We start from the raw sequence: 13,910 nt of genomic DNA on the forward strand, positions 1-13,910 counted from the left end.
TGAGTGGGCGTGCAGCTTGTCTCTGTTGGAGATGGCTGCAGGTCACTCTTGGCTGCTGTTTCTCTGCCTCCTCGTGAGCTGGAGCCCCAGCTTCAGCCGCCTCTTGTCCCATCCAGGGCTCCTCCAGAGGTAGAGAGTGTCTCCTCCAGTGCCAGCGCCAGGCCTGACCTCTGACTTCTTGATTCTGGTTAAGGTGCAGAGTCTGCACCCTAAATAGTGACTGCTGCCCAGGAGCCACTTCAGGATGAGAGGGGGTTAGAGGAGCATGGGGGACGGCAGCCCTGGCCTCTGTGGAGGTTAGTGTTCTCAGCACCTTCGTCCACATTACTTCTGTGAGCTTTGTATACAAGGCCAGCGTGGTAGCCATTGTCCTTGCCTCTTACAGTCGCTGGAACTGAGACCCGAGGAGCACAGCAGGGCCTGGGGCTGCTCCTCCCCACGCCCCTGTGCACGTGCCCCTCCCCTGGAGTGTCTCCAGAGCTTTTACAAAGTCTGGTTATTTATTCGCAGGGGAGTCATCAGCACTGCCTCTTCTCTTTCCCTGTGGAACCCTCAAAGGAGAGATCCTGCCGAAAATGCTCAAGGACAAAGGTGACTAGAATGCACCGACTCGTGGGGCGGTGCCTCCCTCTCCTCTCTGGCGTCTGCTGAGAGCCTTCATGGTGATAGAAGTGGTCAGCCCTGCGGGGACCACAAGGGAGAGCAGGCCTGGGTGGATCAGCCAGGCCGGGGGAGGGCGGGGCACTCCTCATGTTAGGTGTGGGGGTGCTGTCTGCTTTCCTTGCTTTGTCTGCTCAGCTCCAGCTGGGAGCACGCAGTGTCACTGAGCCTTCACCAAGGGTACAAGTGGTAGTGGTCTGGAGGCGACCCCGGGGCAGCTTCACAGGTAGAAGGACGTCCAGGGACGGAGCTGATATGCTGGCATGCAGCATGCTCCAGCCCCGCCACTCAGGCCTCGCTCCTTCTGGGTCCCCTGTGGTCCCTGGGCTTTCACTGTCTAGGAACCAGCCCATGCCCTGGAGCATTCCAGCTCCGTTGACTCAGATGTCTGAGGTGTCACCTGCACACCTTTCCTCGTCACATAGTTGGTCTGGGAGCAAGAAGGAATCTGCAGTTTGAAGTACAAACTTTAGGGTGAGACAAAAACAGATGTGAATTCTCCCTCTGCTGTTCATTAGCTGGGTGAGTGAGGGCAACTCTCTGTGCATCAGTGTCCTGCTGTGAAATGGCTGTAACCATAGAGCCTGTCTCCACAGCTTCAGAGCCTGTAACCAGAGAGCGGCTGTGAGGTTACGTAGCATAATGCCTGGCTCTCCAAAAGCAAGCGATTCATGGAACTGCAACTGTTACACCCTCTCCCTTTGCCCTGAGCCTCCAACAATCCACATGAAGTGTGTTACCCAGGATGAATTTAAGCCCTGTATTAAAATGGAGCGAGATTGCATCTCTTCTCCCCTGTTGTCATCCATCTTCTGAATGTACCAGGAATACTGGCAGAAGACATTAGGCACTAAGATCTGCAAGGTCAGGGGCCTTTCTGGAACAAGAAAAGTGCCAGAAGAGAACAAAAGAGAAAGCTTGAGCGTGGATATCTTTAAAGAAATCCTACGTAAATCAGAGATTTGCTACTTCACTTTCTTTCTTTAGGTTTTTGGGTATGAAATGGTGATAGGTTGCTGTTTTATGCTAAAATTATCTTGATTCCTTCTGAGAGATTCTCTCCTACTTCATTTCCATAAGCCTGAGGTTTCCTTGCTGAGAGGCTGCCCTAGTAAATGTGTCTGTGATCGAAGTTCGTGCTGGTCACTTCAGTGCCTCCTCCCTCCTCGCCAGCTGTGAAACCCTGGGAAGGTTCAGAGTCACTGAATGGAACAGGAGGGAACGTGAGGCAGTCCGGAGCCTAATCCACTCATTTATAGGCGGGGGTCCTGGAGCCGCTCGAGAGGGGTGGCCCGTCCAGGAGCACGTGGCCCCGTGGAGGCAGAGCTGGGACGCAGCTCCTGACCCAGGCCCCCCTTCTGGCTCATGGCCTCTCCCAAGACCTGCCCTTGGACCTCAGTTCCTGGCATCCGGTTGCTGGAGACCAAGGTTGCCAGGGACCAAGGCCTCTGGGCCTCAGAAGGTTCTTGGCTGCCTGCTTCAGCCCCTTGAAAAACTCCCTGAGAGCTCCACCCCCACCCCTGCCCTCGGCGTGGGATTCCACACAGACAGCACAGGTGGAGTGGCCAGGACGGTCCCTCAGACACCCCACACGAACACGGGAAGAAAAGGCACCCGTGGGTCTGAAGGCAGGCCATGGTTCAGGGCCCTGTCCTTCCTCTGCCATCTCAGCCTCCCCCGCGGTGTTCACCTGGCCGCAGAGGGCCAGCCGAGACTGCATGTCCTTGCGCCACACTCCCAGCCCCTGGCAGCTTGTTCCAGGAGGGTAGTGCTGCACTGGGGGTCTCCACTAACTGCCCCGAGGTGCAGAGACTCCGTTGTGTTCCCAGGGCAATGAAGTCTGTTTCCTGGTTTTGATTGTGTCCAGGGATTCCCATGGAAAGCATAACTGTCTATCAGAAGATTCCACACCCGGGAATCCAAGCGAACCTGAACAGCTACTATTCCCAGCAGGTGCGTTCTGTTCCTCAGGCAGGGTGGGTACCCAGGCGGTGGAGGCATGGGGGTGGGGGACACAGCACCTGTTGCACCTTTGCACCTGTTGGCTCCGTACGTGGTTCCAACATCCCCAGTGAGTGACTTTGAGGAAGTGACTTTCTGGAGGCTCCATCTGTTTGTGAGATGGGAATAGACCCATCTGGTAAGGTTTTTGTAAGGATTAAAGGGGATAATTGCTGTAAAGCCCTTTGTACCGCATCCCAGATGTAGTAAGCCAGAGGCTGACAGGGGCGCCAGCACTGCTGGAGCTGTAGGGGCAGAGGCTGGAAGGGAGGCTGGGCCCACACTAGACAGGCCTGCAGTGCCCACCAAGGAGTCTGGATGGACTTTGGGAGGCCACGGGGACCTTTGGAGGCTTCAGGCAGAAGAGTGGCTGGTGCGTGTCTGAGTTGACTGAAGTTTTCCACATCTATAACACGCCCCCACTTCCTCTCCCAGGACTGGCTTCTGATGGCCTTGCTGGTCGTGGGAGTCCTGTTAGCACAAACCAAAGCAGAAAGGCCACGCTGCCAGTCTGTCTGCTGTCTGCCCTGTCACCAGAAGGGATGGAGGGTTGACAGGGAGCTGGGCTCGACTGCTGCCTTACTTGACCAGTGCCACTTTGGCCACACTGCTACAGGCATTGCCCACTTGGCTGGGCACATGGAGTCCACAGTGCCCATGTCCTCTGGCCGGGCAGACACAGACCTGGGGGCTGGCAGAGTGACCCAGGAGCAGCACCCAGCCCCTCCGTCGCACTTTGCTCTCTGAACAGTTCCTGGCCTGAACTCAGCCCCAACGGGGCAGAGAATGCCAACACCAGCTGGGACCCCACCCCCGCTGAGAATCTGCCTGGGCTGCCAGGGGCTGCCTTCTGTGGCTGAGGGGTTGGCAGTGGCGGGGCTCGGGGAACATTCTCCGCTTCACGGCAAAGGAGTCATCTTGTTTTCTCCCCACAGGGCGTTCCAGCCAGCATCACATTTTTCAGTCCCTCTGGCCTTACGCACAGTCTCAAGCATATTCAAGAGTTATCTGGTGACAGCATTGATCAAATTAAGGTGAGGTATTTAGTGGGCTTCTGGTCTTTTTCAGATTTTTTTTTTAATCTTACTCAGTGTCCTTTGTAAGTTTCCATGTAAGGTCAAAGCATTCCTGACCTAGCAGATGCCCAGATGTCAGCTCTGTAGAATTGGAAAGGCAGGGCTCCAGAATTCCCAAGCCCCAGGCTTGAAGCTCAGGAGCGCCACTTCCTAGCTGGTGCTCTTAGGCAAGTTCCTTAACTTCTCTGAGCCTGTTGCCTCATTTGTAACCTGAGGATCCTTATCCGCTTGTGGCCTTTATAGACATGTGTATGGTCTTGCCTGCGGAGTAGTCTCAGGGTTAGAGGAGAGAATTCAAGTGAAGTCCTCAGCTCAGGGCCTGTCACAGTCATTAGCATCCTTTCCCCCTTTTTCCATCTAAATGTCTTGAACTATCTATTCTAAAAGCATTCCTCTTTTTCCTATCTTTTAGCTCAAAGGACTTAACATTCATACTTTTTAGGACCTGTGTTTGTTATGAGTCTACGGGTCATCACACCTGTTATGGCACCTGTAATGAGAGTACTTTGTGGGGCTGAGGAGAGGGTGTGGGTGTGACCTGGGCCCCAGGACGGGGCTGCCAGCACTGTGGGCACTCACGCAGTCACACGGAGGGAATGCCTTCACCTCTTCTCACAGGTGCGTCCCACAGCACAGTTTCCCAGTTTTACAGATGGAGTGTTAGGGTTAGAGAAGTTGTGTGTCCTGCCCTAGGTCACACAGGTTGTGGGAAGAGCCATGATATGAAACTAGGAAGACCGATCCCACATTATTGGCCATGGTGCTAGCAGAGCCATGGTCAGATGACGGAGCGTTTCCAGGCAATATGTCGTGTAATTCTCGCACCAGTCCGGGGTAGGAGTCCAGCAAAATGGGAACCATTGTCCTCATTACAGGTGAGGAAACTGAGGCCCAGAAAAGTTAAATGACCTGCTAAAGTCACATGGTGAGTTACAGGAAGGCCCAAGACTTGCACTTGGGTCACTGGGGAAGAAAGACAATGCCTAACTCTTAGGGTTGGCGGGATTAAAGAGACAAGACCACGGAGTGCTCAGCACAGGAGCCGGCACAGTGAGTGCTCGCCATTTGGAGGTTGGGGTGAGGAACGGTGCTGGGCACCCCATCTTGTCCCTGTGTGCCACACTGCCTCTGCAGGACCTGCAGCATGAGCCCATCCAGTCACACTGGCTGTGAAACACCTGGGCAGCCTGGTAACATAACGACACAGAATTCACCCCGGGGTTCTTCATATTCGTATTTGTCAGCCTTGATGAAGAACTAAAGATTTACTTAATTATAATGTATCTTCCTTCAAAAAGAAACATTTTTAAAAGCGCAGATGGACACTTGAAATCTAAACTTAGTCCACAGGCTGCCCAGTGGCTGGGAGTTAGGTAAGCGTGCCCATCCTAGATCTGTCACGTTCCCATCACCTCCAGACATTCTTGGGGGTTCTGCCCAGTCACCTCTTAGTGTAGCAGTAAAGTGTGCCACCCACCAGTAGTTAAGAATGTCACCGGACCGTGGCTCTGCACCACCAGGGAGGTGAACAAAGGACAGAGCGGGCGCCATCAGCAGTTACTGTGGGTTATTGGGAGCCACAGAGATGCTGTGTCCCCAGCGGGAGTTGTCCTTCATCACAGTGACTTCCCTGGCTGAGGCAGGATCTTTCCAGGTTGACAGAGGACACAGGCCTCCATCTGGAATGGGGAGCGTGGCTTTCCTGTCTCACCTGTGTTTGCCAGGTGGTCTTCCTCCCTCCCCAGGAGTCTTTATAGGACCCACCGTTTGTACAGCCCTGCACAAAGTATGGGTGGGCCACCAACGGTCAAGGGGTGACCACTGACCTGAACGTGCTGACAGTTGATTTGGGAAGGCCATGCACATGTCTCTAAAGGCCACACAGGGATCATCACAAAGCAGTAGGTCAGAAAATTCCTAACAACCACCAAATAGAAGCAGCTGAGTTTCCTGTTTACCACGTGCCAGGTGCATTCCCTGTTTTCTCACTGCTCACCCTCACACAGCCCTGTGAAGTGGCCATCTTCATGCCTAGAAGTAAGTAGCCAGCAGTGGCAGGGCGGGGCTCTGAGCCGGCTGAGCCCCGGTTGCGGCCTCGCACACCTGAGCTGGTGCCCTCCCTCCCCAGCTGGTGCGCAGTGCTGGAGTGAGGACGTTAGTGCTTAGAGACATTAGACTCCCCTGCTCCAGAGGGCACCCCCTGCAGCCCTGGTCCAGCCCTGTCTGGCGGGGCAGGTCTGTCCAGGCCAGTGTGGCGAGTCACACAGCTGGAACTCTCCAGACTCTCCAGATGTTCTTCGTCCTGTGATCAAAGGAATTCAGAGGGAATAATAGGCTCTGGTGGAAAAGTCATGTTGTGACCAAAACCTGCTTCTGCAGAGACCACGTTTGCTGTATGCTGGTTCCCAGTCTCAGGGAGTTTCTTTCTTTTTAAAATTTTTTTTAAACAGCTTTATTGAGATATAATTCACATACCATAAAATTCACTTTTTATGAATTAAATATGTACACTTTTAAAGTGTACAATTCAGTGGGTTTTAGTGTATTCATAGAGTTGTACAACTATCATCACCATCTAATTCCAGAACATTTCATCACCCCAAAAGAAACCCTGTACCCATTAGCAGTCGCTCCCCTTTCCCCCACCCCCCAGCCCCTGGTAGCCACTGGTCTACTTTCCATGTCTGGATTCGTCTGTTCTGGACATTTCACGTTAAGGGGATCGTTCAGTATGCAGTCTTCTGTGACCGCGTCTTGCGCTCAGCACGGAGGTTTCAAGGTTTCCGTGGTGCAGCATGTGTCAGCACTTCAGTCCTTTTTACTGCCAGATAATAGTCCGTTCTATGAACAGACCACCTTTTATTATCCATTCATCAGTTGATGGACATTTGGGCTGTGTCTGCTTTTGGGCTATTATGAATAATGATGAACGCTTGAACACAATATTTTGTGTGGACATAAGTTTTCATTTCTCTTGGGTATATACCTAGGAGTGGAATTGCTAGATCAAATGGTAACTTAAGGTTGAACATTTTGATGAATTACCAAACTGTTTTCAAAGTGGCTGTACTGTTTTGCGTTCCCTCCTGCAATATATGAGGATTCTAATCTCTCCACATCCTCGCCAACACTGATTTTTTTGTCTTTATGATTATAGCCATTCCAGTGGGTGTGAAGTAGGATCTCATTGTTGTTTTGATTTGGATTTCCCTAATGACTAATAATGTTGAGCATCTTTTCATGTGCTTATTGGCCATTTTTACATCTTCTTTAAAGAAATGTCTTCACATCTGTGCCATTTGTCCTTTTGTTGTTGTTGAGTTGTGAGAGTTCTTTTTTCTGGATACAAGTCCCTTATCAGATACATGATTTGCAAAAGTTTTCTCCATCCTGTGAGCTCTCTTTTCCCTTTTTTGATGGTGTCCTTTGAAGCACAAAAGTTTTTCTGATTTTGATAAAGTCCAATTTCTCTCATTTTTCTTTTGTTACTTGTGCTTTGAGTGGCTTTGAGGATCCATTGCCTAATCCAAGGTCATGAAGATTCACTGCTGTGTTTCCTTCTAGTTTTGTAGCTTTAGCTCTTACATTAGGTCTTTGATCCATTTTGAGTTAATTTTTGTGTATGGTATGAGATAGGGGTCCGACTTCGGTTTTTTTTCCAGGGAGTTTCTTGAGGAGTGGATGCTTCACAGGGTGGAGTAGGGGGTCAGGGAGCTCAGGCCTCTGTGGGACAGCAGCCTTCTTCCTCTCATTCCCATGTGCCCCGGGGAGGAGCCTCAGGCCACAGCGTCCTGGTCCGCAAAGGCCGCCCTTGTTCACTGTCCCACCACCCGACCTGGGGAGGGAGGTGAGGCGGGGTGCTGGGTGAGGCTGCTCTTTCAGTTCCTCACGCTCACAGGCCTCTCCAGGTAGGTGCATCGTCCACGTTGTTAATCCGGGTGGGGAGGCAGGAAACGAGTGTGTTCTCTGCCGGGAGCTGTCGATCTTCTCCTTTCATCCCCGCGCTAGTGCTGTGAGGCAGGGATGATTGTGGCCCTTGCACAGGTAAGGAAACTGAGGCTCAGAGAGGCTCGGTGACCTGTAATGACAGCTAGCAAGGGCCAGAGTCCCGACTAAGAATCATGTTTAGCCCGAAGCGAGGCTCTGGATGTGGCCCTGGGACACGTCCTGCTGGTGAGGCCCTGGCCCTCGGGGTTTCTAATTTGGAATAACAGTGACCCTACAAGCAGCGCCATTGGCGGTCACTGAGCGTTTATATGTCCCGGGCGCTGAGCCACGCGGTCACACGCGTCACCTCACGTAATCCTTGCAGCAGCCCCATGAGGAAGTCTGTTAACCTTTCTCTTTTACGAGTGAGGGGACAGAGGCCCAGAGAGGGTGGGTGGCTTGCTAACGCCACTGTCCTACGGAGCTGGGATTCGAACCCAACCCTCTGGCTCCAGGCCCTGGTCTTGACTGTTCTGCTTTCCTAGGGGTCCAGCTACCACCCCTGCCACCCCCAGAGTTCCTTTTGACTTTGTCCTGTGCTCCACTTGACCCCCCCCCCAGGGCCCCGAGACACAAGGCAGAGAACTGTAGGCAGCTGTGGCTTCTGAGGACTCAGCCAAGAGGGCAGGCCTCAGGTGCCTGCCGCCCACCTGAGCCACAGGGACCGTGAGAGCTCACTCAGGCCGGGGAGGCTGCAATGAGATCATGGAGGTGAGGGCATTTTGCAGGCTCTAAAGCCAGACTCAGATCAGGAGATATTATCACGTTCATGAGCCCTCGCCCGAGCAGTGATGTCCTGACCAGATGTCCAACAGACCCTGCTCCCATCGCCCTCCTGCTTCCCCCACCCCTGCTGGCACACTGAGGCACCCTCCCTCTTCTCTCTGCAGTTTGCAGCCATCGGCCCCACCACAGCTCGCGCCCTGGCCGCCCAGGGCCTGCCTGTGAGCTGCACTGCAGAGAGCCCCACGCCGAGCGCGCTGGCCGCTGGCATCAGGACGGCGCTGCAGCCCCACAGCTGCTGAGTCAGCCCCCTGGACCAGGCTGCTCGCCACTGGGCCAGGACGGCTGCCACTGGTGGAGCAAGGAAGCCATGCCCTCAACTCTGCTTCCTGCTTAGTGGAGCCACCCAGACAGGGATCCAGATGGGACTGGGGCTGACATCGGGCTTCCCTCCGTGGAGGCTGACTCGGACCCTTGCCGGGCGCCCGCCAGCCCCCAGGCCCTGCGAGAGCTGCCTCTGGTGGCAGGAAGGAGATGAATAAACCACACTGGCTACTCGCACTGACTGCGTCCCTTGCTGCATGTTGTTTTCAGTGCAAAGCTGTGCTGGGGGAGGAAACAGATCTGCCCACGTTCCGACGAACCTGATATGAATGTGTGTGAAGTAGTTTTCTTCAGCTACAAAAAGGGCCTTGATGTTCCTGCTTTGTGAGCTGTTGGACTATTGTAGCTCAGATATGGAGAGACTTTCCGTCAGAAATGTAAATGCAGCGTAGCACAGTAAGGGTGTGAGGCAGGTGGCGCTTACTGAGAAGGGGCTGGTCTGTGGATGCAGTGCTGGCAGAGGGGCAGAGGACTTGTCCCCAGACTTGATGTCCACTTTTTAAATCTTGGCCCGGAATTTGAGCTGGGGCAGTGAAGCCTGGTCTGTCTTCAGTGACACGTGAATGGGTGGTAGGAAGGATGGCTGTGTGGCCCCCAACCAGTGGCCTCTGTGGAAGGTCCTTGTTGGAAGGCATCTTGTATCGAGCAGCTCTGCGTGCCGTGTGCACGGGGCTTGCCTCTCCACTCTCCATTCCTCCTAACACCTCTGAGGAGCAGACACCACTACTACTCCCTTTTCTCTGGTGAAGAAACAGAGACTCAAGGTTAAATGACTTGCTCAGGGTCACACAAATAGTGAGTGACAGAACCAGGACGAATTATAAGGGATTTATGAACGTAAGCACATAGACCCAGACCAACAACGTTCATAAACCACCTCCCATCAAATTAACAGCAGTAGGGAAGTAGGAACCCGCTGATAATGGCTGTGCAAATCTTGGTGTGACCTGGACAGCAGTTCTGCAGCAAAGGTACTGTGATGACTCCACAGGTTTTGTGTGTCGTCATTTTTCTGAATAGAAGCAGAGTCTGTTTCACTTCTGCTTTCTGATTTGGAAGTCGAAGCCGGATTGTTGAGCTTAGAATCCTTCCTGTTCTCAAGGAGCCCTTTTCTGCTGGAGGTATCCTCTGTTCTTGGGGAAGAGCCCAGCCCCAAGCAGGCCCTGCTCAGGACTCCAGCAGCACCTTCCAGGCCCCCTGCAGCCCGGGAGGTTCCCCCCCTCCCCAGCCTCCAGGTGCCTCCCACTCTGCATCAGCTATGCAGGAGCCGCTGCTGCCAGATGCTGCGCCCGCCACACTAGGGTTGCAGGAGGAATGGCTTGGGGCCAGCGTCCGGAGGGAATGTCAGGGACCAGAGCCGGCTAAACTAACCTTAGCTGTCAAGGCTGCTGTACGGTTCTGTGTATGACGAGGACTGTGCAGGGTGGACAGTACCTGGACTGGGTGAGGCAGTCCCCTGGCCACATGCTTGGAGGGCAGAGCATGGAGACCAGTGTCAAGTTGCTACACAAGTTTCTCAGTTTTCACCTACTCTCTATTTCTGCATTTTGGGCTAAGGCAGAAGTACAGACACAAATCCTTATGATTATGAACAGAATTGAAATTTATATAGAATCACTTGTTCCTTTTAATATTGCTGAACCACAGGAGTCCACTTTATCGCCATACTAAGTGCAACGAACATAGCTTTCCTTTCCTTTTTTATTTTTTCCTCCCATTTTTCTCAAGGATTGAGGCCACTGCCATGGCCCTCAGAGTCATTCTGAGACCAGAGGTGCAGACAGCACAGGAGAAGAAAGTGAACTAATCTGACCTGGGCAGAACCCCGTACATGCTTCACTTTATAACTGGATATGTGCAGGACTGCGAGCTGTGAGGGGTGGGCACATCCTCTCCAACAGAAATCAAGGCTGTTACTGGACAAAATTGTTACAAACAACTATTTCCAGAGCTCTGGAAAGGGGCACAAGTCAGACAACAAATTAAGCAGCATTTATTCTTGAAAACCTGCTCTATCTTTGGGTCAAACCAGTGGGAGCCTGTGGCCTGGAATGCTCTCACCCCATAGTCCTTATCCGTGCAGGGCCCACTACAGGGACCAGCAGCTTCGCCACGAGAGGAGTCGACTGGATTGCGGCGGGAGGCAAAAACCCAGGGCCTTTTCTGTGGAAGGTGGTGAACTTGGTAGGAAGAGGACGAGAAAACCTGCCACTTTGCCAGTCTGGGGTTGTGGTCCTAGTTAGGGGAGCAGCAGCCCAATCAGACATGTAATGGGGACAACCTGGGGATGAGAGTGCCACCAAAGGACTAGGTTGGCCAGTTGGGAAGAAGTGCACATGTGCAGGTGTGAGTGTGGGCCTAATGCAGACAGGCCAGAGGGGACTTCTGGGGTGATGGACGAGTGCTGAAACTGCACAGGGCAACCACGTGTCCCAGGGAATTGAGTAAAATAATTTGGAAAGCACTGCATTATACACGTTTTTCTCTATAGTATCAAAGTGAGATAGATTAGACAATGCACTAGGAACCGCGGCTGCACATCAAAACCATGTGATGTGCTAAAAACAAAGCCGCTCGGGCCCCACCCCAAGACGTTCTGCTTCACGGTTTCTAGAGCAAAGCCCAAGCCACAGGCGTTCTTAGAAGCTCTGCCACCTCGTTTGAAAACCACTGGATCACACGGACCAGGTCCCTCATGGCCAGAGTGTAGTCACTAACGTACCTTAGGAGCTGGAGAGGTACAGCATGGCACTGCGTAATGAAGAAGGAAGGAGAGAGACCCAGCTGGAGGCACATGGAAGACGGGGGTGAGAAGGGATGGCACGGGCCTCAGAAGAGGGGGTTTGACCAGGGAACTGGGCAAAGAAAGGGTGACTGAGGATCTGGTTATCTGTCAAGTGTTTTTGAGACAAAAAAGAAATTGTGTGTTCTGTTTTGCAAAAGTTGCTGTCCCTGTTTTGCAGATGTTGCTGTCTTGCAGAGAAATCACAGGTTTGCAGAAAGGCCCCTGCAAAATGTCCCCAGCACCACATGTCCTAAAGTTACCCAAACTCATTAGCATCTTAAATTCTCCTCCTCTAGGAGGGTCCAGCCAGCCGTTTTTAGATCACGTGATATAATAATGTGTACACCTTAAAAGAACACAGTCATTACAAATAAACCTTTTCATCTTCTGCTTTCTTTTGTATAAAGTCTCCACCGGGCTTGGGGAGACACTGCTTTGGGAGTTATCCCCGGTGGTCTCCATTGTTTGTGCAAGCAATAAACCTTTTCTTGGTCTACTTCTGTCTTGGTTGTGCTTTTTGGCTCCACACTCATCAAGAGACAAACCCATTGAGTTCGGTTACAGAGGATCTAGAACAAGGAGGAGGCACAGCTCCCCACGGTGGGGCAGGGGAAGGAGGCGGCTTGATGTCACAGCCCAGTGGGGGCGGGGGGGGAGGGAACAGGGACAAGGATTTACTAGATGTTTACAGGCGTCTTCATCCCCGCAGCAACATAAAGTGACCTTTTGGAGAGGATGTGATCAGGGCTCAAGGTGAGGCAGGCAGGTCTGGTTAAAGATGGGGATCAGCTTGTCACTAGGAAGGGTCCCAGCCAACTTGGCAGGAGGAGCTATTCCATTAGAGAGAAGATGGGCAAAGCGGTGAGGGTGTGGTTTTCCTGGCCATCGCTCTAAGTGGGAACCTGGGCCTTGGCAGCTGGCCTGGGGGCTCCTATCAGCAGTTTAGAACATGAGGGCTGAGTCAGCAAAAGTCAGTTTTAAAGTGATGGGAGGAGCCCTGGTTCCGAAGAGACTGAGATGGCAGAAGGTAGAACCCCATCCACAGCTCAGGAAAGTTAAACCTAGAGAGGTCACACTCTGTTAGTTCTGCTCACTCTCCCAGAGGATTACGGTTCCTCTTAAGGGCCACAGCTGTTACGTTAGTTAATGGTCTGTGGTCTGTGGCTGGAAGAGAGTGAATGGAAAGCCCGCATAAGGAGGAGCCCACCGGGGGCAGGTCCAGCTTGGGGAAGTTTAGCTTTTGGGTTGTGGATGTGCAGGCTGTCTCCCAGGTCCAGTGTAGCAGTGGGGAGCAGGGGACGAGGCAGGAGTCCCACACGACACCCTGATAAGATGCCCCAAGTTCTAGGTGGAGTGATGGCCCAGCCGGGGGCTGATGACCAACCTCCCTGTGTCCTTCCTGAGGATCGGAAGGGACAGAATGTGGGGTGGGAGAGGACAGAGTTGGGAGAAGACATTCAACAGAGGTGTGCAGAAGGCCTGCCAAATCCTGGGGCCTCCGTCCCCTCTTCACATGGGCTCCTGTGCACCCACCCCAACCAGCTCCCGTGCTGGGGAGAGCTGGTGAAGGAAAGTCTTTGCAAAGGGAGGGAGCAAAGTGTCATGCAGGAATCTAAGAGCCAAACCAGAGGCTGGGCCGCGGGCCGGTGGGTCAGCGCTGAGCCGTGAAGGGGTTTCCTCTGGACCTTTAGCCGAGGCTCATGGTTACGGGACACTTTCTCAGGCGCTGTTCCAAGTTTCAGGGGCTTTAACTCAGTTACGTGTAGGTAACTCAGTGGGTTAAAATAATAGCCCATGCCAAGTATTACATTAGATGTGAATGGAAGGTAACAAAATAAAAACATTGTGTTGTGGGTTTTCAGAAAAACAAGAAACCATTTTACTAAAAATTCTAAGGGAGAAAGATGTCCAAGGTAAGGTTGGCTAGTTGGCCTCAATATCTGTTACCCTGGAACAAAGACCCTCGACATTGAGGTGGGTACAGGGCCGGCTGGAATAAGAACTGCCTTCTCCAGCTTCCTTGCAGGTAGGCATGGCCATGTGATTAAGCTGTGGTCCAGGGGAGGTAAACAGAAGTGAAATAGGCACCTTTGGTCCCTTCCTCCTTGTTTCCTGGAATGCAGATACAAGAGTACAGCTCCAGCAGCCCTTTTGGGCCCCGACATGACCTTGGGAAAGGAAGCTTAGTAGAACAAGATTGTAGGGCACTAAACTAGCCCAACTCTGGACTTCTTAAATGCAAGAGAATATCAACTTCTATCCTGTTTAAGCCACCATTATTTTGAGGTTTTCTG

The 13,910-nt window shown here is 52.7% G+C and overlaps 1 protein-coding gene and 1 non-coding gene across 25 annotated transcripts in view; both read left to right on the top strand.

The window, feature by feature from the left end:
* Positions 1 to 12,112, top strand: part of UROS (uroporphyrinogen III synthase) — a 41,631-nt gene extending 29,519 nt beyond the window's left edge. For 16 of the 24 annotated variants that reach the window (XR_011441561.1, XR_011441564.1, XR_011441571.1 and 13 more), the window contains 4 exons: positions 511 to 591; positions 2,528 to 2,613; positions 3,597 to 3,695; positions 8,615 to 12,112. Coding sequence is in view for 12 of the 24 variants with exons in the window: in XM_001490158.7 (XP_001490208.1) it covers positions 511 to 591; positions 2,528 to 2,613; positions 3,597 to 3,695; positions 8,615 to 8,749 (401 nt within the window). In the remaining 12 variants the exon portion in view is untranslated. Of the gene's footprint in view, positions 1 to 510; positions 592 to 2,489; positions 2,614 to 3,596; positions 3,696 to 8,614 lie in introns of all 24 variants that reach the window. The other 8 variants (XR_011441592.1, XR_011441586.1, XR_011441590.1 and 5 more) reach the window with 2 other exon arrangements.
* MIR9043 (microRNA mir-9043) lies at positions 2,019 to 2,139 on the top strand. Its single transcript, NR_128060.1, has one exon. It is a non-coding gene; the product is annotated as a microRNA mir-9043 (primary transcript).
* Positions 12,113 to 13,910: the final 1,798 nt, after the last annotated feature.

The sequence above is a fragment of the Equus caballus genome, chromosome 1 (genome assembly GCF_041296265.1).
Source record: "Equus caballus isolate H_3958 breed thoroughbred chromosome 1, TB-T2T, whole genome shotgun sequence".
NCBI classification, from domain to species: Eukaryota; Metazoa; Chordata; class Mammalia; order Perissodactyla; family Equidae; genus Equus; species Equus caballus.